This window comes from Plectropomus leopardus, chromosome 6 (assembly GCF_026936395.1).
Source record: "Plectropomus leopardus strain MGB_pleo_1.0 chromosome 6, ASM2693639v1, whole genome shotgun sequence".
Classification (NCBI taxonomy): domain Eukaryota; kingdom Metazoa; phylum Chordata; class Actinopteri; order Perciformes; family Serranidae; genus Plectropomus; species Plectropomus leopardus.
In genome coordinates this window covers 4,199,986-4,227,226 of record NC_142181.1, presented here as the reverse complement: position 1 = coordinate 4,227,226, position 27,241 = coordinate 4,199,986, and the positions used below count along the sequence as shown (strand labels likewise).

At 37.1% G+C, this 27,241-nt stretch overlaps 1 protein-coding gene across 2 annotated transcripts in view; it reads left to right on the top strand.

The window, feature by feature from the left end:
• The window catches only part of LOC121943299 (ubiquitin-associated and SH3 domain-containing protein B-like), a 58,912-nt gene that overhangs the window by 16,464 nt on the left and 15,207 nt on the right, over positions 1-27,241 (top strand). For both annotated transcript variants that reach the window (XM_088078533.1, XM_088078534.1), the window contains exons 2-3: positions 24,412-24,465; positions 26,341-26,527. In XM_088078533.1, the coding sequence (XP_087934659.1) occupies positions 24,412-24,465; positions 26,341-26,527 (241 nt within the window). The remainder of the gene's footprint in view (positions 1-24,411; positions 24,466-26,340; positions 26,528-27,241) is intronic.

The following is a 27,241-nucleotide window of genomic DNA, read 5'->3' as shown; positions in this document are numbered from 1 at the left end:
TACATGAGGTATTGATTAATTTTATTTCTACTCATGTGCGTCTGAAATCAATACTTTGAGCTTGAGAGAAAAGCAACAAGGAAGCTTTAAAAATAGAACTGACTCTCAGTATGCACATATTTAATAATAGTTTTCAGAATTATTATTATTGACCTGCTTACGTAGAATCATAGTTTTGTTGCTTATCTTTACCAGAAATCTTCATGTTCTCTTTTGGCATGGAAATAGTCAGACCAAAGGATATTGCGCGACCTGCAGGAAGTCTCACCTCAGTCTTTTTGTCATGTGTCATTTCATACAAAAACAGCTCCTGCTTCATCATCAAGAACAGGGGTCAACAGATTATCAGCCTGGCTGAATATCGGGGCCAATATTTCCCAATTATCTGTATCGGCGTTTTATTTTAATGATCGGCAATAAAAAATGATTCATGAAAAAGCATGTGTGTTACACTCAACAAACACCAGGGAAAGCAGTCTGCAAAGAATGTGTCAGCACCGGAGGAACTTTTACTTTGTAAAACATCGGGAGCTATTTTTATTTATTCATTTTTTATTTTAATGTTCACTGAACTTAACAAAAAAGTTGTAGGGAGCTTGCTGTTTCCCTTGCTGTTGCTGCAAAGTTTTGTGTCAGAGTTTGTTATATCCCAAGTTCTAAATTTTAAAGGCATAAAACTGCAATGTGGTAATTTTAGTTTATATGTTGATATAGTGTAAATGATTAAATTTTTCCTAAAAGCATTTTAGAATTGGAATCAGAATAGACAAAAAGCAGTAAATCAACTTTAGACAAACTGTTTTTTAAAAAACAAAAATTGAGAACCAATCACTTATCGAACAAAGAGTAAATATGACAAATGTTAAGTATGCTTTCTCGAAAAGTAAGAGATCACGGTGTGCACAGATAAGATGTGCTACATTGCCACTTCGTTTTGCAGCTGAAAAATATATTGAGAAGTGAAGGAAGACGAGATTGTTTGCAACTTACTTACATTGTTTAAAAAAAAGTCCAATTATACATTCAGATTTAATTTACCATTGAGAATGGAGCTGTAATTGATTACAATTCGCAATGTCTTAGCATTTTTCAAGCATTTCAAAAGCTTTTAGATGGGATGGTATTTGTGTCACATCTCTGAGGTGATGGTAGATGTTAAATCTTCCTACATTACCTCATACGTTGTTCTATTCTGCAGTGACCTACATGTCTTTCACTGAGCACATTTAGCATATTAAAGTTCGTGCATGTTCCATATGTTGCTTTGGATGAGAACGATTGCATTTAGCGCTCCAGTTGATAAGAGCACTCTTTTATTCTCTACTCTTGTACAGTGAGATGTTATGTCAGAACGATTATCGTGGTTTGGTCTTTGAGATGTAAATAATTGAACAGACAGAGGATTTAGTGCGGCCGATAACTGTCCAAAACAATTTTGTTTTGTTTGTTTTCACACAATTTTTTTTCAGTAACCCAAGATAGTGCAGAAAAGAAACATATTTCTAAAATGTGACAACTTGCCCCAGTCTCCCCTGTTGCAGTTTATTTTCAGCTGGCACAGTTAATGCTCTGCAGCTTTAAATGTACAAGCACAATATTAATATATGAAGATGTGTCAGCATAATGGTTCACCGGTGGAAGCATATATAGCTTATTATAATCAGTTTAGGTTTCTTATAGGTTATATGATGAACTCCCAGTCACCCTCTTCGATGTGGTGCTGTACACGATCACTTTAGTGCTTGAATAGAGCTGTGAAACTGGTATTATCCTGTGAGCAAAATGAGATATTAGATTAAGAGAATTTAAAGTTGCATCAGTATTTTTTAGGGCTGTCAGACAGACTGTTTCAGACAGAGATGCTGCAGTGAAGGGCAGTATGAGACACATGATGTGTTTTTTGAACATTAAAGCATGTAAACGTATTCTTGTAGACCCCCAAAATACAACATTTTTTTTTAGGGCTGTCAGCATTAACGTAGAGTGTTGATACTGGTATCATATGAATTTAGACAGCCTGAGGAACCAGCCATGTCATGCTAGCTTGTCGGGAAGGTGAAAAATAATGCTAAAAATAAAGTTTAATCCTGGCGATGGAAAAACAGCATGGTCATTTAACAGGCCATTTAACAAGCCACACAGATTATGTTGGATTTAGTTTTTTTTAGGTTTTTTTTTTTTTTTTTTTTAAATGATAACTGGCCTTAATGTAACCAGGGGTCGACAGAATATCGGCCTGGACGATTATTTTGGCCGATATTTGGCATTTTACTGATTATCTGTATCAGTGTTTTATTTTAATGATCAATGATAAAATGAATTAATTAAAAAGTGCAAAGGAAGTATCAGCATGGGAGTAACTTTTACTTTGTAAAACCTCAGGTAGCTATTTATGATTTATTCATTTTAAATGTACATTTTCACTTGACTTTATTAAAAAACAAAAGTTGCTGGGACCTTGCTGTTTATGATGTTGAAACAGTTTTGATTAAACATTTGCCAAGGGCATTTAAATAAAGTTTGTGTTGGAGTTTGTTATATTACAATTCTAAATATTGACAGAAAGATTTTCATTTTTATTGTAAATGCATATCGGTTGCAAAAATATCACTTAATCAGTGTCATTAACTACTAATAATCAGTATTGGCATCAGGCCGGGAAAAAACAATAATTGTAACCGTTATGTAGATTATGTTTCTGGACAGAAATGGAGGCACACATTGACAATTTTGTTATTTTTAAAAAATTTTTATAGCAGTAGACTTCAAAGTTACGACACAAAAATGACTGGTAGGTCCAGTGAGAAAAGTGGCTGGAGGGTCAATGCCAAGCTATGAATAAGATTTTCCTGCTTTCGATTGGTGTGTGTGTGTGTGTGTGTGTGTGTGTGTGTGTGTGTGTGTGTGTGTGTGTGTGTGTGTGTGTGTGTGTGAACTAGTTTATCCGTATATAAATATTTGCACATAATTGGACTTGAATCAGTGAGAGGTGAATAAGTTGTCTGAACACTGAACACTCTGTGGATTTGGGCGGCTGGAGCGTCTGTAGTGACTCTCCAGCAAGGACCAATTAGGATTAATGAGTTGGGAGGACAAACAACACAGAAATGAGTTGTGGAGAAAGATGCTTATTGTCTCCCTGAAGACACCAACAAAAGGCTTTAAACCCAAAGTTCATTTTCACCGTGAATAACAAACAGGCTGAATCGCTTCTTATTACCGAGCAGATTAGAGTTTTAGCTCTACAAACATTTCTTGGAGGCAGAGCTGGCCCAGAAGCATTTCACTGCAGAGCCAAAGCTTAACCCTGTTCAAGCTTTCTCCATCAAGAAAAACTATGGTTATAATACTTGTATCACCATTTACATATATATAATATATAATATAATGTTTTACAATACAAGAGCCCTGCAATAAATACCACCTTAGTGATGCTTATGTTCAGTTTTTGTTAAGAATGTGTCCGGTTTCATCTCAATAAATTCATAACGAGTTTTGCTGCTACTTTTGTATGGAGCCAGAAAATGGTCAATATTAAATACATAATTTACTATAAAATAATAAGTACAGTGCAGGGCTCGACATTCAGTCTTGTTCAGTTGTGCGGGACAAGCGGTTTCTTTTTTAGGGCAAATAGAAGAGCGATTTACTTTACTTCACCAGACAAGTTAAAAGTCAACAAACAAAAAAAGAAACAAAAGGTATCTTCAAATGATGTGCTACACTCAACCGCACACCTTCTGACCTTCACCTTTTTATTGATATTGATACCAGGTTGTGACTTTTTAACAATCTGAGTCTTTATCAATGCCACTATTGATACTTTTATATCATTTGGTGGGAAGATGAGGCGACGTTTTTAACAGAACCAGTTTTGCTTTTGTTGTTTAACAAGTGACTTTTTCTGAACAGAACCAAAAAAATCTAGCCTTCAGTAAACATGGCGGATGTAACAGGGCCGCTTCATTAGAACATAATGTTAAGAAAAGCAAAAATATATCAGCAGCAATAAATGAAAAACATTTTTTCCATCACTGTTATCTATTTTATATCGCTGGAAAAACAAATTTCTCACCCAAACAACTGTATTATTCAAGTTTATTTCCAAAAACTAAACCTTATGGAACCTTGTTTATTCAGCTAACTAGCTCTTATTCTGCTGATTTTCAACTCGGATTTCAACATTGGATGACTGTTTTTATCTGACGGGACTTGCGACAAAGTTTGCTAAGATTTAAATGAAGTGACTCGACTGGAGATGTAATGTTACGTTATAGGACCCATGAGACTCAGTAGCGGTATAGATAAGTAGATAAGCTCAAAGGTTTTGAGGGGTTTCATTTCCATCCCTACACGGAAAGTGATGAGCAAGTGTTAGCTGTGTTTACTAGCTGTTGGCCTGAGCAACTCACTCTCAACTCACTCTTCAGTGAGATGTTTTTTTTTTCCTGAAGTACATCTTTAAAATCAAAATGCTGCAGACATATCTGATCAGAGTAAACCAGCCAGCTGTTGATAAAAGCAGCTTTCTTTTGAAAAACTCTGCATATCTAACCAAAATAAATGAGAATCAGGACAGCAAAACCATGAAGGAAAAAGTGTTCTGCATCACACAAGTTTATATTTAGCCTCAATGTGTCCAACACTGATAACTGTTTTAATGCATCTAACAGGCTACATTTGTATCAGAAGTTAAACTGTTCTTCCATATAATGTATGATTATATATTGAAGCAAATGCCCCATCATGTAGCTTCTTCCCTGCACGCTAAACTCAATCATCCATGCAGAAATGCACAGTTATTTGAATGCATCCATAATTTAATTTGTTCACTGTGCTTCATTGTGTCAGTGTGGCTGCTAACATCCCAGCAAATAAAAGCTGTCGAAAGACGAAAATCCTGCAGAAAAACTTTGCCTGTTTAAAAAAGTTTGCAAGTTGGCGTAAAATATAAGTCAACAGCAGCTTAAATCCCAAAATATTTTCATGTGGATTTGTGCTGATCTTAAGTAACCAGTTTGAAGTGTAGTGCATGTGTGTGCTTTTGTCTGGCAGGAGACTCCCCCTGGAGCAATGTACAGTAACACAGGAAAAAGATTATCAGTTCTATTATTGTGACGGAAGTTTGTATCTCCGTCCGCCACACACAGCACAATGCTGGCTCAGTATAGAAACAAAGTCTCTGAGAACAAACACAAACTTCTGCCAATACAACCAGAGCTAAAGCAGCTTAGGAACAACCTTGAAAAACCACCCGTTCACCGCACTATCAAACTCACTGCAGGCCGCCGTCACACATCTTTTCTATGCTGGGATTTTAAGCATGTTGGGCTGGAAGCAGAGCTGTAGTGTACTAAACACATTTCAAATCATTTTACCGTTTGTGTTTATAAAGTAGAGCCTGCTATTTGACTGACACATTCTTATATTTGATGTTATAGAGTATAAAAGTATACAGAGAAGATCATATTGTGAAAATATGTTACATTATACTCTACAGAAAGTGCTGGCCCAGTTTTTCATAACATACAAATTTTGTATTTTCATATAAATAGCACTGGTTCTCACCAGACCTATTTCTTTTTTAATTTTTAGCTCAGTTTTTGGTTTTTTGGTTAGGTTAAAACATATTATTAGATTTAGGTTACAGTGTTATTTTGGTTTAAGTTGCAATTTCTGGTTTTATAACACACATGTAAATTACCTGTTAGATCAGGCTAAAATATGATGACAGTCCACCATGCTAGCTGGACATGTGTGACAGCCTGCTCCAGCACGGACATATCCGACATCCCGCTCCAGCGCGCGGACATGTCCAAAAACCCGCTCCAGCATGGACATGTCCAACATGCTTAAATCTACCTGAAGTTTGTTTAAAATTGAGCTTTTTTTTATATAAATCTGGATATTTAATGAATAATAATAAATTACATGTTTATTACAATAAACAAACCACAAAAAAAGCAAATGCAAAATAATCATACATTAATCATAATTGAGAAAAAATGTTCAATTAATCATAATTCTGATTTTAGATATGAGGTTTGGAACTTTGCTGGGAGGAAATTTTAGCAAATGGACCCCTTTGAATGTTAGTTTAATACCCCTGCTCTATATAATAATTATAATAATAATAATAACAATAATAATAACAATGAATATTGTTATTAAACAACAATAATATAAGTATAATAATATATAATAACAGTAATCATCATTTTTCTATCTATCTAATGCCCTACACCTGTTGAAAAATCCCCACAAATCTCTGTCAACTTAATCAACACAACACCTCAAACGGCAGCATTTCCTGAGGTCCTTTAAAACCGCCAGTCCATGTTTGACATAATCACTTGACGTTTTGAAACCTGTCTCGAACTCTGTGCAGAAACCGGAAGTTACAAAACGTTTCTTGACAGTTTGGTCTTTGCTGCCAGAATTGCTGTCTATACTCAAATGCGATTGGTCAGTATTATTCTGACTACAAATGGAAACCAGAACATTTCCGACACCAAAATCTTGCCACGTTGCCTACAGATTCTGCAAACATATGCAGATATCTGTTAACTGGGATTAATAATATATGAGATCAGTGGCAGGAAATAAGAAAGACCAAAATGATTCTTCAGAAAATCTTGTTTATTTCAGATTTTTCCCTCATCTTTTTTCTTGTCATATACTAGACAGTTTATACTAGACTTTTCAGGCTTTTAAAAACATTAAATAAAAAAATAAAAGAGGGAAAAATCTCTCTTGAAATATACTGCTTGCAACTGGTGCACACATGCAGCCTCGCACTGGTCTAAAAGGTTTGGAACCAAACTTAAAGAAAACACAGCGACACAGAGGAGCAGAGCTCTGGTTTTTACCACCGGTAACCTGCCTCACAAACCTCTCTCTGTTCACGTGTATACAGGCCTGTTTATATCTTCGAGTCTCCACAGTGTGCGCGTGTGTGGTCGCTTGTGTGTGTGCCTTTTTGCGGATGTGTGTGTGTGTTTGTAAACAGGAAGTGTGAGGATGCATGCAGTCAGAGGACACAGAGCCATGGGATTTCCCACAGTGACAGAAATGCTCAGCTGAACGAGGCTTCCCGCGAGTGGGTGGTGTGTGTGTGTGTGTGTGTGTGTGTGTTTCCTTTTACATGGGTGGGCCCATTTGTGGTCTGTGTAGATTCTGGACAGCTGATAAACAGCATGAGACCAGCAGAGAATTTAATTATCATAGTGAAATACTTTTTAATCTGATCAGAAAGGCGTCGACCATATAGTTTGACGTGATCAATTTTGCAATACAACTAGCATATCCATCGAAGTGGAGCAAACTGACTGTCATTTTTAATAGAGGTGCAGTGTATCGGCCGGAGTGTGTGAGGCATGTGTCAGTGCAGTTGGTGCTTTCAGGATCTGTTTCCATTTGTGTTGCATTAGTCTGTGTGAGCAGGTGTCAGTAATAATGCAGGGATGAAACCAGAGCGTCCAGTGTAACACCCACCAACGTCAACAGCCAGCAAACGTAATACAAATCTGCAGCTTTTAAATGTAATAATCCCACAAACGTAATAAACAAACATACTACTTTATTTCTACAACTCCTTTCGTACAAGAAACGCAGCCCGACGTCTTTTACAACAAAGAAATTACATGCACGAAGTGTTTCACATGAAAAGACGTAGAAGACATAAAGACATGATTAAACCCGTACGTAAAAATGAAATAAAGACGAGAATAAAATACTAAGAATGCATCTTCACATTGATAAATGTAATTTTATGTAAATGTAATTGCGATTACATTTGCAGGGATTTGTTACATTTGTGGCGTTTTAATTTTTCCCAAAAAAGGTACACAGGTCTGTGAACTGAAGAAGATGAAGCTGCGTGCGTGTTTGAGAGACACAGAGAGAGAGAATGACAGTGAAAGTAAAAGAAAGGTAGAGGGTGGGCTTGTTAATGCACAGCCTATACTGCGCATAATGTCTCTCTAAGTTATTTATAACTTACTCAGAGCACTGCTTTGACAAGTTTTGACCCGCTTTGCCCAAACCTGTGATATTTTGTTAATGAGCTGACTTGAACCCATTGGCAGGTCTTTAAGTAAATGAATAAACAACGATGACCACAAAGATCATTTTCATATTTAAATTTGTGGAAAGTTATTACAATTTGGAAAGCTGAAGATTTTCACTTTCCCACAAACATAACAAATCCATGCCAGTGGAATAGCTATATGTTTGTAGTAGGCAAATGCTATTACATTTGTGGAACATTTATTATGTTTGTGGGACTGTTACATCAAAAAGCTGCAGATTTGTGTAGCATTTGTGGGATATTACTATTTTGGCGGGTGTTATAGTCCAGAATTAGCTGTCTTCTCAATGTTGACACAACTGGCCTAGTCGAGCTCGGAGGCATTATGTTTTCGAGTGCTTGTTCGTCCCAGTATTGTGAACACGATATCTTGAAAATGCCTACAAGGAATTCCTTCTATTATGGCACAAATGTCTGCTTGGACAAAACGATGAATTGATTAGATCTTGATGTCACTGTGGCCATGAATGTGTCTGATTCTTTTGAATCCAATGCCTGAAAAACGCCTTGAGTAAATTTCTTAAAATTTGGCAAAAACATCCACTTGGACTCAACAATGACCTGATAAGATTTTGCTAGTAATATGTCAAAGGTCAAGGTTACTGTGACTTTATCTGTCTTATTCTCTCGAATATCTGAAAAAACACCTTAAGGGAATTATTTGGCACAAACATCCTCGTGAACATGATATTCCATAACCTTGAGGGAATTTTCTCAAATTTGACACAAACGCTCACTTGGATTGAAGATTAACCGGATTAAAATTTGACCCGACAAAACATGTTTTTGGCCATATTAAGGCCAGATTATGACAAACGTTTACACATCCGTCAGATACGATATAATCGTGATCATGATTATGATTGTAATCATTAATCATTCTGGCCAGTTCTCAGCATCATTACACTAATCTTGGGTGTCCCTGTTGAAATTGTGCTGATTATAAAGATCTTCTTTGTTGCCGGGGGGAAGATGTGTGTGAAGCATCCATGTTTTTACGGGCATGAATGTATACTGTGTATGTCCGCATGGCAATATTTCTACTTCAGTCAACAAACCAGTTGAGCTGTTTCAATTGAAATAGTATAAATCTTACCAGAATTGTGCCACAAAACGTGCAGTCTCTTTCTACTTTGACTATCAAATATTGGTTTCATTTGAACTTTAACATGCTCTCGTGGAAGTCAACTGTTGAGACCGACAGCTGCGATAAGAAGCAGAGGAGAGACGAGTGTTGCTGGCTCAAACCTCACTGGGGCCTCAAGCAGAATTTAATTTCACCCCATCAATCTGCTGCATCGCATGGTCACACAGGCTGACATTTCTGCTGAACAATGCAGTACCACCATGTACACAGTGCTACACAGAGCCAGCTCTGTTGGGACGTTGTGAAAGTTGACTTTGTTGGTTGATCAGGACAGATGCTACAAACATGTCTATAAGAGTCTCTATAGGAGTCTCCAACTTTTATGATGTTTCACTAAATGAGTGAATGCATGAACAATATTTGAATTGGAAACTTTTCTGAGCATCCTACCCAACCAAAACTAGTATGTCAGCCTATCAGTGACTTTGTAATTTATGTGACATTTATAATCATCAGATTACTCATGCAAATTATGCATTTGCACAAACTATTTTTTCCAACGTGGTGTGGAAATATTTTACACACCATCTAATGTGCTAGTTTGTTAGACCTACAATGTTAGGACTTTTTATGGAAAGTTTTAGTGTTTTATGGTGATCTAAAGGTCATTTTATGGTTTTCTACCTCACTAAATTATATTTTCATTGTATCGCCTCATGAAAAGCCATATTTGAATACCTTACAAAGGACCGTAAAACTTCAGTTAACAGCTCAGGCTATTATTTGCTTAAATCAGCTTATATTTGGGACAGGCATCTATGGGACGAGCTTTTAATTAATTTCACACAAAACTGTTGCTCAGCATTCTTCCCAAAAACATGGGAAGAATGAGCAACAAAGGAAGAAATGACCAAGAAGTTAGTAAGAAATCTGTGAAAAGTACAAGAAAATTACCTGAAAATTTGCCCCAAAAAAAGAAAGAAAGAAAGAAAGAAAGAAGGTAAAATGAAAAAAAAACTCAAAGCAAACCCTAACAAAGCAGCAAATGACCTGAAATAATAATAATAATAATAATAATAATAATAATAATGAATAGATTTTGTAATTATAAATATAGTTTTACTGATATTTTTCCCAGTTTTTTGGACAGTTTTCTAATGATTCTCTGTCTGTGTCTTTCATCTAGTATTCAGATAAATTCCTTGTCACCTTTGATTAATTTCTTTCAATTTGTGGGAAACTTCTATCCAACTTGCTTATTGCCCTTTTCTCATGTTTCAAAAGAAATCGAACCAATTTCCTCACATTTCAGAGAATTAATTGCTTGTGAAAGGCAATTAAATGCAGCACAAGACAGCCGATGTTTATCCAGGTTTCAAAGGGTTAGACAGCATATTTAATGTGTGTTTTGGTATGTTAGTTGAATTAATTTAACTTAACAGCACTTCAGAGAAACCCTGTTTTGGAGGTGTGATTGTAGATCGACACAGACAAACCGCACAAGTATAAAAGCTCACAGGCTTCAGGTCAGAGTCTGCACGCAACTATAAATCATCCTGAGGACTTTACATTTGTAATAGGGGTCTCTAAAATACCTAAAATGATATATAAATATTTCTTCTTTATGTATTCATAAGGCCTTAATGGCACATCTCTGACTCACAAAAGGACACTAAATGTCAGCAACAGTTTGTTTTTATGGTAAATTTGGAACATTTTAGGGGTGGAATAATGTGACTAAAGATGTGGGCACAAGATGTAAGAAAAGGTAACCGATGCAGGTCTTCTTGAGTTGATAAGAGGGGGGTTAGTTTCTCATTGAATAGTGAGTCATGACACTCCACGATGGAAACCAAGCTTTACTAAATAATAGATGCAGGATGTCTAATATCTGACTGAATAATCAACGGAAATATTTTATATAGTAGTGCATTCATTTAATCTATGAATGTGTCGAGTTACCAGAGCTAAGACTTTTTCACCGACACTGAAAAATGTAAAGTTTATTAGAAATGGGAAAAAGCGAACAGAAGTAATCTGAATCAGTCCCATACAGGTCTAGTGTTGTTTGGAGTGAAAGCAGCTACGATAAAGCTGACAAATAGCCAATATAACATGAGACGCTTTGTGACATTGTTGACTGATTTTGTTGAACTGATTGTTGTTGGAAACTGACAAACCCATCAGACGACCGAACTGTGTTGGATGATGTAATGAAACATTTACATTTAGAAAAAAATACATTTTATTTAGAGGAAAGGCGAATGTGTTCTACATGACATGGCAACCCTTTTTAGACCATTTCAATAAGATAAACCCATTCTTGATAACACGGTGTTATCTGTAGAGACATGTCTGACATTCTTCTTTAAATTTTATTTAAATTTCTTTTTCTCTAATCTTTTTTTATTTAATTTTTTAAAATTTATATGTATTTTTATTTTTATTTTTTGCTTGTTTGCCTGTTTGTCCTTTTATTATGGGTGTATATATGTATATGTGCATGCTCTTTGCATCTAAGAATGTGCAGGCGTATTTGTTCACAAGGAGATTTTTTTACATGTATTTTGAAAAAACAAATACAAAAACAATAAACAGATGTAAATTGTAAATTGGCTACAGTTGAGTGTAAAAGCTTTGCAGCAGCAGTAAATATGAGCAAATGTTAAATATTTTACTTAATAAATATTTCATATTACATTTGAATGGTGGTCAAACTACTATATCAGAGCTCAAGAAAACATTTTGTGCTGAAATTATCTCATCTGTCCTTATCACTATCTGCTGAAGTGGTTGTGACTGAATCACCAGCTGTAAGTTTAGGTGAACACACAAAAGAGATAAGGAAGTTTGTCAAAAATGTTCACATTAAAATTTGACTTAAGTCAAGATTGGAGAGATGAGAGAAACTCAAATGTAAGCCAATTAAGAATGTAAAATAACGTGGCATACAGTAGCTACTATATGTCACGTATGATCTTTTCCATGCAACATTATCATCTCTCTATATTTTGTATATTCTGATTACTTATTGTGTTTTTGGCCATGCTGTATTGCACTTTAAAGTTAGACATTATGCATGTATAGTGCTGAGCAGTTTTGTGTTGCGTGGGCGTGTTGCTAGCTGCCTTGTCTGTTTCTCTTCCTGTCTCTGTGAGTCGAGCAGTTAACTGAGGATCTCTCAACTGTTGGAGAACTTGCTTTCACATATCCGTGGGTGATAAAGAGCAAGTGGTTTTCTCACAATAAATGCCTTTAAGATGACAGGAGGACTCTGTATGTGTTAATTAAGTGACAAAAATATTTGTGTCTTCGCAACCTGTTGCTTAAGCCAAAGCAGAAGTCATTTTTCAGCCAGTATTGTGTGCATATAATGTAATGTTTCTAAAATTAAGTTTGACCTGTGAGTGGATACAGCAGCTCGCGGGGAAACAGCCTCAGTGTGAAGCCGAGGGAAAACACTGCAGCACTCAATAGCCTGTGTTTAGTTTGACGTTTTTCCTCTATTTTCGTTGCCAATGAGAAAAAAAATCATCGTCAAGGGACGTTTTCTTACAAAGACCTTTTATTCAGTCAGTATTCAACCCACACTGTTGTGTATGCTCACAGGAGAGCCTGTAAGAGTTTTTGTTGGGACTGTGAGGCGGTGAAACAGCTGTAGAGCAGTCGTTCTGTCATGGGGATGCAGGGAGTGGCAACCAACAGAATTTGACAAATATATGGGGGCGATATCGGCCTTTTAATACAGTTTCTATATTCAGAGCTCATACTAGGCGGGCCTGGCTCTGGACTGCTTTGAATGTGTGGGGCAGTAAGAGGTGTTGGTGGGCACATATGTTGAACTGTTTCATTTTTTTATCCAAAGCTTTTTGGTAAACAGGCTAAATTTTGGGCCTTTTTATGGCACTGATACTCAACTTACGGCCTGTGGACCAAATCTGGCCCCTGATAGGGTGCCGAGTGACCCCCTCAACCATTGTCTAATTCACAATAAAAATTTAAGTGATTCACATTGGAAATTGTTTTTGTACTTTTAGCATACATAAGGCGTCAGAGTACATAAAACAGCAAAAAATAGAGCTTGTTTCTAAATAAAAAGAGTGCACACCCACACACCCCAAAATAGGTCCTAGCTATGACCCTAATGTCCTAAAATCTTAGAAACATCCTGAAATCCTAGAAGCATCTTAAAATCTGAGAAATGTCCTAAAATCTTGGAAATGTCCTAAAATTCTGAAAACATCCTAAAATCAGAGAAATGCCCTGAAATCCCAGAAACGTCCTAAAATCGGAGTAACATCCAAAAATCAAAGAAACATCCTTAAAATCCTAGAAATGTCCTGAAATCCTGATAATGTCCTAAAATGCTAGAGATGTCTTAAATCCTGGAAATGCCCCTAAATCCTAGAAATGTCCTAAAATATGCGAGACATGTATGGGCGAGTTGAGTATCGTTGTTATAGTGACAGTAACCGCTCAATCATGCAAAATCCAAGCACAAGGGTGCTTCAAATGATAATTGATTATGAGAGTTATTGCTGATAAATTTGTTTTTGTTAAATAGAATTTATTTTCTACAATTTAAAAAAAATTACATGTGATGTTGCATGTTTTTTTGTGTTTGTTTTAAATATAGCACAAGTATCCTTGTGATATATATATATATATATTTGCCAATGAGTCTATATTGCTGTTTCTTGCAGTGACTCGTCTTTGCTTTGATTGCTTTGTGCTGGTTATTGTCATTTTTGTGTTAGTTTTTGGTTTTCATTTGGTCAGCTGTATTTGATTATTTCACAGTTTTACTCTTTGATGTGGCGTTACTTACAGGTATGTTTGTTGACGTTATTGCCTCCTGCCTGAATTGGTGCGATGAAGAAGAAATTCGCTTGATGATGAGGAAGGTGTGCTGTCATGTAAATATGAGCACATCTAAATGTGTTGTGGACCAATCAGAGTGCTTGGTTGGACTTATTTGTTGTATAATTGTGTTTTATTGACATTTCGAAAATATTGCTCAAGTTTTGCGCAAATCTGTAAAAACCCCGCCTCGTTGCTGTGTCATTTTCAGGGCCTTAATCTGTGGCTACTCACTTGAAGTAGTGTTATCTTTAGGAAACTGGATTTAAGCCACCGGTCCTCCAACAAGCTAAAAATGTAGCAGCAGAGGACACTGAGCTGAACCGGTGACTTTTTAAAATCACATTACCGAAATGTGTCAGCTCTTGCAGTGTCCCTCCAGTGCTTTGCCGAGACCCAGTTTCTGTTCAAACGGGGGTAAATGAGATAAAGAAATCATGGTTCTGAAGATATTTCTCTTGAGCTTGATTTTATGCTGCATCTGCTTGAAGCCACTGAAAGAGTGTGGAGGGCTGAGAGCGTGCGCAGAGCTGCACAGTCATCATGAAGACCGAGGGAGTGGTGAGTAGCCGGCCTTTGAGGCTTTAGCGAGGCAGCTCTCTGTTCCCACCAGACCTAGCTGATCACTCCCTGCTTTGATCAACAAACCTCAGGCCGGGACTGCTCCACCATCAGCTCTCTCAACAGATTAGGTTTGATTTCTTTCATGATTCAAACTGAAATTAGCTTGTTCCAAAAAAAGATCCTGGCTGTGTGTTTACATGGGATCCTCCTTTAGTCCCCCGCTAGCCTCTAATCGACATGTTTGACTCAGCTTAGGGCTCGCCTTATGAAACAACAACCCACAGCTATGGAAACCCTGACAGGCAGCAGCAGAAAAGGGAAATGTGTGGGTTGTCATGGGGAATCCAAATAGACGTTTTTTTGTCAGTTTTTTTTTTCTGCTGTGGTTATTTTAAAGTCATGAATCAGAAACAGGTACACACTCTAAAGAAAGAGTCCCTTTAAATTTAGGTAGAAACTTCTCATTTTGCAATGTACAAAAAAAAAACCCTGCACTTCACTGCAGGTTGGAACTGAAATTAACTCACAGTAGACAACATGTGGAGCAAAGGTCATTCAAGAATCACGTCATAAATAATTCTGTTTCAAAAGCAGGAAATGACAAGTCATGACCGAGAGAGTGAAAAAATAAACTCCATGCCATTAAATGTATTAATTTCCTTTAAATATCCTCCCAGAGAATATCAGCTCAAAAAAGTAGCTTATCTTTTATATATCTTTTTTTAGAAACTTTATATATATATATATATATGTTTATCAGTAAATATACACAAAGACATTCAACCCCAGACACCCAAAAAGCAAATAAATTGGGGGACAAATAAATAAATAATTTAAAAAATAAATAAATTAAAAGAATGGCACTATAAAATTTAGTATCACTTACAACAGTAATAACAGTTGATAAATCAAAAGTATATATAAATAAAAGTATATTTATAAATTCTATGAAAACAACGGGCCACTGAACACAATTCGAACAACTACATAGTTTTCCTTGTACAAATTGTACTGCATGTACACATAAGAACATGCTTTTTATGTTCACACAAAAACAGGCATATGAAGCATACACACATAAAATATTTACATATATGTTTATATAAAAAATGAATCAAAGACTTAAAACACCTTCATACAGTTTACCTTGCACAGAGAGCAGCAGTCAATCTGTGAGAACAGCTTTGTAATTTATTCTGTGGCTCTCTCATTTCTGACAGTAGCCTGGATTATGTCTTTAATGTTTCCCCAAATGAGGCTCTAAAATGAAGCCAAAAACTGCAGTTCCTCTAATGGCCACTAGAGGCTGGCTCCAAAACAGGGTCCGTTTCCAAAGACCCCATGCTAAAATCCCAGTCTCTGCAACAGACTTAAACATGTTTACATCCTAGTCCAAAAAACATTTTTATATATAAATTGTTTACATTACAATTTTCTACCTATAACAGTCAAAAAACACTTTTTTTTGTTTTCAGTGTTAATGTAGTTACTGAGGTTAGCGCATCATTTTTCTGTATTTTTTACACAATTTATGCGTTGAATTTTAACGAAGCTTTGAAGAAAACATCAGTATTAAAAAGGCACCCACAGTAAAGAACAACAAAATGTGATATGTTGCACCACTGATGCCTTGATGAGTTGTTTAAAGTGTGTTATGCAATACCTAACGCCCCTGTGTGATAAAGTCTCATTTAGATTTAGTAACTGGTTACACCACATTCAGCAGCAATAAGTGTACCAGTAGTACTTGCTCACTCTCACACAGCGCTGTGGAGGAATTTTGGCTCATTCCTCGATATAAATACACTTCAGCTCAGTGACATTTGTTTGCTCTCAAGCAGGAGTTGCTTGTACAGGGTTTGGACTTTGGACTTAGCTTTTCCATGACTGTAAATTTCTTGCTCTTCAGCCATTCTGATGTGTTTTGGATGACTGTCAGGCAGCATGATGACCCTGTGTTGCTTCAGCTTTAGACCATGAACTCAGCTCCCGGTGTGATTCTGCAGGATTCTCTCATGCGGGGCAAAATCGTGAGGCTATTGAAAAGTCTCGATGCAGTGAAGCATCTGCAAACCGGGACACTGCTGCCACCACATGCGAGGGTCTTATCGTGGAATGCAGTGTTTGCTTTTCACCAGACATAACAGCGGCTGTGCCAGCCACAAATACCCAGTTGTGACTCATCTGTTCAATGAGCAGCGTCCCTGAAGTTCTGAGAAACAGTCAAGTGTTGTTCACACGTTTGACACTCGTATTTGTCTTACTGAGCAATGCTTTCTGCCTTGTTATTGTTGTTACGCCTTTCTAATAGTGGGGTTACAAACTCAGGCTACAGAAGTCTTGTTGATGTAGGTTTTTCTTTGACCTCCTGGATGATTGTACACATTTTCCTTGGAAAAGTGTTGTAAATATGGCCTTTTGTGCAATAAGGCCGTTCTTTCTGCTTCTGCACAGCACTTTTTGTAATTTGTTGAAGCCTCTGAGCTTTTAGCTTTACATATGGAGCCATTTTTACAAGGGATGCATGATAATATCTGCACTTCATTGGTATCGGCAGATCACAGATTTAAAATGAAATATCTACACTGGCGCATATTGAACTTTTCTGCAGATATGATAACATTTTAATCATGCAGCATTAATTAGTTGAAATTGGTCGTATTTGCCCTGGTTTTGGCTATTGGCAGAACCGTCTGAGAGAGAGCATCATCGAAACCATTTTGGCTTTATGCACCACAGAGCAACTTTTATAGGAATAAACTGGGTCCCTCCTCTAAGTTCCCTCTGTGAATCCATGGCCTGATATCCCATAATTCCATTGCTAAGCTAGAAGTGGACAATCAAAGTTTGGTCGTGGTAAGGGAATTTTTAAAAATTTGGCACAAACATGAATGAGCTGAATAGGTTTTGGTGGTCAAAGGTCATGGTGAGCTTGCAGTCTTTACAGTCTTGTGAATGCAGTATCACAAGACCACCATGAGGAAATTAAGGTACGTCAAATTTGGCAAAAACGTCCACTTTGACTCAAGAGTAAAGTGGTTTTGGGGCTGCCTCTAGCTCACCTGTTCGAGTGTACGGCTCATATACCGAGGCCTTTGTAGCGGCCCGGGTTCGATTCCAGCCTGTGGCTCTTGGCTCTTTAATTTGGTGGTCCAAGATAAAAGGTCCCTTCGACCTCACAAAACATGTTTTTGGCAATAGCTCAAGAATTCATACATCAATTAAAACCAAGGTTCGGAGGCGTTGTTTAGTGATAATTGGGTTTTGAAAATCAGATGCTATTCGCATGAAAATGTCACATGCAATGTCTTTAAAATTCATATTTTAGCAATTCATTTTGCATTTATGCAGTCCCCTTTCTGTTAACGTTGGTCATGACAAACAAGGAACCAGGGAAAATTGTCTCCTTCGCTTAGAGTTTATGACTGACTAATACTGACCGCTGTGGTCATGATGGCATGCTTTGTCATATTCTCTGATGCTTGTCTAGTGATCTGTAACGCAGGCTACACGTCATGGAAAAAAAGCTACGTTAATGTCGTTTAGGGATGATGCACATACTGTGACCTTTAAGTGGACTGCGTTATATTTGTATTTCATATTTAACATACAAAGTAAAATAACATTTAAGTGAATACATAAACAGTGAGTGACTGCTTGTCTTGCACATTGACTAACAGTGTCAAAAAGAAACACTTCTCCTTTCCACTTCTTTCTGGTGGTTATGAAAGCCTGAAGTGTTTCAGTCAGATATCGGATCGTCATTAACGATAAATGTAACCCAGGTGTCAGAGTGTGGCGAAGCTTTTCTTTATGCACTCTCCATCTCTTGTTGATTGACTGTTTGTTGGTGTGTGGGTGTGTGTTGAAGTGGTTTAAGGCCCTTCCTTAAACAGCTTCCTTCAGCCGCTGCTTCTCGCTGTCTCTTCCTTCTTTCTGATTCTCTCACACACGCATGCAGTGGTATGTAGGTCTACACCTGTGGGACACGGCAGCTTCGTAAAACCCAAGCAGCAGCGTGCGCACCAGTGAGCTGACTCTGATGTGTTTGCCTGTCTGCTGCGGTCAGATCTGCTTACTGAGTGCACTGTGGTGAGGTCGCACAAAAGAGTCTGGGTGTTGTTGTTTTTTTTGGTAGACATGATATGCGTTCACAAACACATTTGACTTTGACCTTCTATTAACGGTTGGTTTCTGAAAGCAATCTGCATTGCCCTCTGCTGATGTGATACATTCGGTCATAGTCAACAAATTAACTCGAAAACTCACCTTTTCCTGTTTCCTCGGTGATTCCCTTGAATCAAAATTTTCAGTTTTTGTGTCCCATTACGGGACAAAACTGAAACATTTAACATCATATACAGCAAGTTCCATGCAACTGTTTTTATAATATTCAGTAAAATTTAAAATTAGCTCCCTGAGGTTTTACAAAATAAAAGTTCTCCCATGCTGACACTAGTTTGCATGTATTGCAGACTGCCTTCCCTGGTGTTGGTTTGGTGTTATATGCACACTTTTCATTAATTAATTTTGTAAGCAATCATTAAAATAAAACTCCAATACAGTGAATTGGCAGAAAAAAATCGGCCTTAATAATCAGCCGATAAGCTGTCGACCCCCAAAACTTTATAAAGATGTTATTGCTCACATTGTAGACACAGAACAACATAAGCATTCATTTGGAGTCGTGTTCCTGACCACCTAACAATGTGTAGTTTTCACCTGACTTGTGCAGCATTTATGTTTAAATTTAATTTAAACAAGTAAAAATCAGGATCGCCAATGGCAAAAACTACAAATACACATTATTGGCACATCATCATAGAAGCAAATAATTGATTTTCAATCCAAGCATATGTGCAGCCACCTTCAAAGACCTGTCATAATCGAATCCTGCAGTCATTAATGAACACACACACACACACACACACACACACACACACACATCTCTCTGTAGCACCTCCACGGTCCGTCCCGTCCCACGGGAACACCTCATGCCGCGCTGAGGAAGCTGCTCGCTCCCCAGAGATGAAACCACATTAGCATGTACAAGCTCTTATCTTCTGAGTGGCAGCTAATTAGATTCTGCAGCTCTATTATGAATAATCTGATCTGCCTTTGCTTCTCTGGCTTATCAGCCAAAGCCTCCAGGTGTTGCTGAGGTAAGGACAGAGGCATGAATGGATAAAGTCGCTGTTCTTTCTGCTTCTTTAATCTCTGTTGATGCATCACTCGTCCCAGCAAATTAAAACATGCACAATGGCCGTGACGAAAAGACAAAAGAGACACCTGTCTTTATTATCAGCTGCAACCTCGTCTGTTTGGTGAAATCAGGACTTCAGTATCTTTATTCGGATCGCTCTCTTATGTCGTTCAGCTAGAACTGATAGTAAATCTTAATATGCACTGCGAGGTTTGTCACTGAAGATATGGCACATGTCAAATGGATGAATAACTCTTTCACAAGTAACCTGAAGTCAGTTATGGTTAAGAGGAGACACTAGCAGCAGTCCCCCTTGTGACAGGAATTTATGTTAATGTCTGCCCACGCGTGCATCACCATCTCCACTGCGCTGAGGGAGCTTACAAGGAACTGGGGTTTCGTCTGACTTTCGGCCCATGTTGTTCTGCCCCAAGACTTTGTTAGTGCTTATCTGTGCTTTTCTCACACATTGTCCTTTTTTCACTTCTTGGTATGACATAACTGTACAATTGATAAATGAAAGCGCTGTTACATTGAATCAGGTGTGTTTTATTATGGTTCTATGCTGGCGATAGCTTAAGGCGATAATTTATTCCTTGAGGAAATTTCAAAAAGTTCCACACAAACGTCCCTTTTGACTAAATAATAATAATAATAATCAAATAGCAAACTTTATCTGTATTGCACCTGTCATACAAGAATTGCGGCCCAACGTGCTTTACAACAAAGAAATTTCATAAACCAAGTGCTTCACATTAAAAGACTTAGAAGATATAAAGACATAATAAAACCTGCATGTAAAAATAAAATAAGGATTAGAATAAAATGCAAAGAATGCATATTCACATGTATAAAACCCACTTGATATTATTTGTAAAAGTAGGATAAAAATCAAGATAAAAAAAGACTGCACAGCATGCATAAGATATGATGGAACATAAAACCAATTAAGGTCATATTAAAAAAATAAAGCTAAAAATTGAGTGTAAAAATATGCATAAAATTAAGGAAAATACATTTTAAAGAAGTGTAGCAATGAACGATGAAATGTAACGATGAACTGATTACATTTTGGTGGTCATAGGTCAAGGTCATTGTGACCCTGTCTGTCTCATTCTGGTGAATCTGACAGATTCACTTTGGGGGATTTTTATCAAATTTGGCACAAACATCCTCTTGGACTCAAGAATTAACTGTGCAGAGTTTGGCAGTTGAAGGTCAAAGGTCACTTTGGCCTCGCAAAGCATGTGTTTTGGCCATAACTCAAAAATTCCTTCGCTGATTTTGTCAAAATTTCACACAAATGTCTAAAACAATAAAATTATGAAGTGATGACGTTTTATATCCAGAGGGTCCAAAGTCAACTTTGCTATGACATCTTAATTTTAAACAAAAACACATTTCTGACTGTCGCTCAACATCATATCTCAAAAATTCTTTTTTTTATCCCAAGGAGAGACATTTGGTCGGATACTTGATTGGTGACACTAATCTTGGGTGTCCACCTTCAAACTGTGCTGATGTGTACATCTTCTTTGCTGCTGGAGGGAAGATGTTTGTGAAGCATCCATGTTTTCATAAGTACGAATCTAAACTGAAACTACACCTTGACAGGTTTGCAGAAGCGTACAACCGCAAGGTTGTTCAAGTTGGAAAACAGAAACTAAATAAAAGTAAAGTTGGCCAGAGGAAAGACTGTAGCTGCGTAAAATAAATGATTCATCTGCCCGAGCTACCACACTGTTCACATGCACCAATCCACCAGGCAGATGTTGAGAAATTTCACTCTGGGCAAAAATGTTTGTCAGTACAGACGATAAACAGACCAACACACTGACATCATCATGCTGATGAGCCATGGCACATTTGTGCATGGGTAAAAAATAAAATGCATTCACTCAAATACAGCACACAACACAAGTCTCTTAATGTAGGCTTATACTGTTTCACTTGGATGTCTCAATGGAGAAGAGCCTTTGTTCATGTTAATAATTACACATGCACATTTCCTGCTATGACATGTCATATTTTCTTTAAAAAGAAAGGCTGTAAACATGTTTATTTGTGCTGTAAAGTTGGGTATTGTAACATGCAGCCAGCCTCCAGTGGCCATTAGAGGAACTGCACTTTTTGTCACTTCCACATTGGCCCCAGAGGTTTCCGCTTGCTTGCAACTTTACTGTTTGATTCATATTTGTTTGAATCACAGGATGTAGACTGTGGGTATGAACCTGTCAACAGACCACCTATCTCAAACGGTTACATTTTTTAAATTGTAAATTGTAATTGTAAATTGTAAAATAAGTGAAGCCTATGCTGTATTTAGAATATTTTCAGCAATTTACCTTGTAATAAAACAGCCCTTACCAAGGAGGATTTGAAGCTGTTATATCAAAAACATCAGACTCCACTGAGAAATACAGTCATTTCACTCAGTTTTAGTCATACTAACACAATAATTTGACTTTTTTTTACATTGTGTTAACGTACTGAGCGTGAGATAGGTTTGACTGTCCGCATCCAGGTTTAAAGTCACCATCTGATCACTTGTCTCCAGCAGCAGGCATCTGCTTTCAGAGAAGAGGCTCAGACTCACTGTGTGTGACCTGCTCAGCACCAAACAGCACAGACACAGTTAGCTGGTGAACATAACGGACATTAAGCGGCTGAAGAGACAGATATTTTTGGAGGATATCAGGAGTTAGATTAGGAGTTAGAGACTAAAAAGAAAGTAAATATTGGACTTATATTAATCAGGTGGATACAAATACAACTCCAATCAATGCTAATGTAGCTCTGTTTCAGCTGAATGTATAATTTGCCGAGTGTTTGCCAACACATTAGCTGAATAAACTTTACACAGTGTTGGGTTTTCAGCTTGTTACGCTGCTGCCAAGTTCAAAATCAGCAAATGCAGCTTTAAAATTAATTCTGTTTGCATAATCCTCTTAAATGTTTGTCTCTATTGATCGTGTGAAATGTGTCTTTGCACTGGACTGAATCCTTAAATTAAAATGTAGTGAAGCAAAATAAATCCGACTAAACTCAATAATTAAAATGTCACCGACTTCAACAAAGGTTTGAATACAGAAACACATAAAAATACATTTTAATGCTAATTTTAGCAATGACAGAAAATATTACTTTTACCAAATAAAAATAAAATAAAGATAAATAATAAAATAAAAAAATTAAAAAGTCAAATAGCCAAATAAAAAAAAAAACTTCTCTAAGGTTGTATGTAAAAAAAAAAAATCTTCTCTAAGGTTGTATTTAAAAAAAAAAAAATCTTCTCTAAGGTTGTATTTAAAAAAAAAAAAATCTTCTCTAAGGTTGTATTTAAAAAAAAACCCAAAAAAAACATTTACATTTGACGCTTTTTTTCTTTCCGAGCTGACAGCAGCTGAATTTCTGTTTAGGCATCCACTTCATCCAGTTACACCATCCAGTTAAAAACGCTGAATAATTCACCAGCTCTCTTTTTCCAAATGATATTGTTTGTTCCCGACTCCAATGGCAGTTCTGTTTTGTCAACAACTTTAAAGCTTTTCCATATTACCTCCTTTTCCTTGAAAGCCCTCACTTGCATCTCAAACTGTTTACAGAGTTTCCACATAGGTGTGCATCCAGAACTGCTCTCCTTTTATTTGCCATCTGCTGCCAGAAAGCTCCTGAGGACACAAACTTCTGCACAGAGAAAAAAAATCAGTGTGCTCCTCTGATTAACTCATTCACACAGAAAAGAAAAGTAACTTCTGTGGGTTTCTTATTGCCACATTGCAGTGACTAGTCTTATGCTGTTTCTGTGCATGTTTCAGAATATAGATAAGTAAAATGTAGATGATTATCCTCTTGAGACTGGGTAGAAAAAGTGGTTTTATTATTTTGATTTTTTTTCTTTTAACATAATTTAAGTATTTGTGGTGTAAGAAACAAATCACTTTTTTTTCTCAAACATTTTATTTATTATTGTTTTGTCCCGTATAGTGAACATCAGGTCAATGTCCTGTAAAATTAAATGTACATTTGATAACATCAACCTACAGCGCATTTACATTATAACATTGAATTCAAATTTAAGAAGGTTACGTTAAAGTAATTGTGCATGTTATTGTGTGTGTGCACTTATGTGCAAATGAAAAAAATAATTTCCGTTTATCCTTGAATATGTCAAATAGCAAAATGTAAGAATCCGAGTTTATGGGTGCTGGATGTCAATAATGTCTTCGTCAGGTTCCTCTTCAGCCCTCCTCTGAACATTAAAAACCTGCTGGCACTTAAGTTTTTTCTTTCTCCTAAAGTATGGAAAATGGTTGAAAATGAGAAGAAGCAAGTCCCAGCGTCCCCCACAAAGGACATGGGTTAAAATGTGTATTTTGAAAGACTTAAAACTAATGTACACATCTGAAATAATCGATATAATATTGTTAAGACTCTCGTAAATGGAGAAAAAAAAACATCCATATGAATAACATAAGCAACGTCTTTGTAAATTTGATCACTTATGTCCCACAGAGGACAAATACAAATTGCTGGGTCTCAGGGGGATAGTGTCAGTGTTTTTGAGGATGTAATTTGAGTTTCTTTCTCCGTTGTGCTCTTTTACAGACTGAAAGCTCTGGTATCAACAGGAGGTCGAAGTGTACAAGCAGCATGTGACTGGTAAGTTTACAAAACAAACGTGTGTACACTTCATTCACATATACACAACACAAGACCGGGAAAAATGTCTTATACTGCCCTCTGCTGTAGATGGGTTGTCCACAGTAGGTGCTGTATATCATCTGTGTTTTGTTTATAATTACTGATTTTCTGACTCATTTATTTTATTAATTTATTTCTGTTGTTGTGAGTTTGTCTCTCTTTTGAAAACTGCAATCTCAGCAGCAAAAAATTAAATAATGAGGCATTAAAGGTCCAAAGGTTCATTCTTGTATTCAGGGTTTCTATTAGAAAATATTTGCATGCTTTAACGCTAAAAACACATTATTTTCCACATTATGTCTGCCTGAATATATCTGTATTCACTCCCTGTCTGAAACACTCTGTTTTAGCGCCTGTCTCTGTACTGAAAAAGCCAAGTGTGCTTCTGTGTTAGTCTTGGCAGCTATTTTAGATTTAGTCTCAGTCTTGAGATGAAAATTCTGACTAGTTGTCGTCATTTTTTAGTCAATTTTATCGTTCACACTTTTAAACACATCCAATTAGGCTAATACAGGTGGGGAAATGACTGTTAACGCCACTGTAGTGGCAGTTTTTACCTTTTATATACTGTGGTTGTGACATCACAACTCCAAGAAAGTTTTGACAGCTTGTTTAAAGGCACAGTTTCTGAAAATGGACAATGTGCCCTGCCCAGTGGATTGAGTGTTTTGATACTTTTACAGTATTTATACTGTATCTATACCTGTTTTATATTACAAAAAACAACAACGTGAAAATCTGACTTTTTATGCCTCTGCGTCGGCGACAGTCGAGTCAGAGGCATTATGTTTTCGGTCCTGAGGGCCGTACGGCCATCAGTCCATTCATACGTCTTGTGACGTGATATCTCAAGAACGCCTTGATGGAATTTCTTCAGATTTAGCACAAATATTTGCTTGGACTCAAGGATGACCTGATTAGATTTTGGTGGTCATAGGTCACCAGGATCTTGCATTTGTCTTATTCTTATGAAAGTGATATCGTAAGAACATCACAAGGGAATTAATTCAAATTTGACACAAACACTTGAACTCAACGATGAGCTAATTTGAATTTGGTGGTCAAAGGTCAAGGTCACTGTGACCTTGCATCCTCATTTTCGCAAATGCAATATCTGAAGATGGCCTGGAGGGAGTTTCTTTAACTTTGGCACAAACGTCTACTTGGACTCAAGAATGAACTGATTCGAATCTCGAGATTGAAGGTCAAAGGTTAACGGTCAAGGTCACAGTGACCTCATGCAACATGTTTTTGGCCATAACTCAAAAATCCTTAAAAAACACCTTGAAACGGCTGATTGTAGAGATCTTCTGTGTGTGAAGTTTCCATGCATTCACAGATATGGAAGCATACAAATGTGTTATAATATGGGATTTTTAAAAAAGTTTAAACTTCCTCTCAACAGACTGAATCCCAGATTCACAAAATATTGTTGACTGCCGGAATCACCAAAAAAGGAAGCCAATGTTGTTCCCCAAAACACATTATGTAAGAAAAAGCCCTGGTGAAAAGATTTAGCCTGATTTAACGCATTACCACGCATATGAACGCATTTTACACCCAAAAAAATAAAAAATGGAATCACTTGATATGTTGAATGAAAGTTTATTCATTTCAAATCTCTGCTGTGATTGCTGCGGGGCGATAGTGATGTTACCAGCAAACCAGCAGGCAAGGCGGAAAGTTTCCATCCCAGAATCTCCGTTCAAAACAGAAAATGTCATTATGCCAAAAGTGATTTAGCAGGAGTTCTTGAAAACTGAAAGAAGAAACAGCGCAGTTAGACCTGGGACTTTATCTTGATCCCATTCACCGCCGTCTCTCCTCGCCCAGGCTGTTCTCCCATGTGGACGACCCGTTCCTGGACGACCCTCTTCCCCGGGAATTCGTCCTGTACCTGCGGCCCAGCGGACCACTACAGAACCAGCTTTCCCACTTCTGGCAACAGAGCCGGGTCACTTGTGGCAAAAACAAAGCCCACAATATCTTCCCCCACATCACCCTCTGCCAGTTCTTCATGGTGAGTCACAGAGTTTATCTGAACTTCAGCTGACATTTTGCAGTTACATAAAGGTTGAAGAGTGAAGGTCGTGAAAGCTTCTCTCATTCCTCAGATATTTATCGCTGATGTTTAACCTCCTTTGCACAAAGACGATTTAATCACTTTAATAAACCAAGAAACACTGAATGAGCCAGTTTGAAGTTGTTTGAGTTGCTTGTTCTCATGTCACATCAGTCGGTAACATTTTTCCCTCATGGCCATCAACACTTTTCTTGTAAACAAGCAGGAGTTGCTTTTTCATTCACTGTCTGAATTAGGCAGCGTTCTCTAACACCGAAAGGAAAGATTCAACCACAAAGTGTCCATTTATAAATCAATTAGTCAAGCAGCATTGCCTTGAATTTATGAAAAAATGAGTTTTTTTGAGCCTCCACAAAAAACAGTAAACATTGATTTTTTGATTGACTCGGGCTGTTGAACGACATCAAAACTGTTTTAAAAGATCCGTTAACAAACTCGTGTAGTGTCATTTTTCCAGATGTATGTTAAGACCTTAGCGAACACATGCATGTTTGCAAAAAATCCTTCATATTGGAGTCTGGCGTTAAAGAGAGCATAAATAAGTTTCGCTTTCAGTTTAGTTTTATAAAGTAAGGTTAACCCTTTAACAGTCACAATAACAAATGCCTTTGAAAAAATATAGAACATTATAGACCATAGAGTATCTCAACA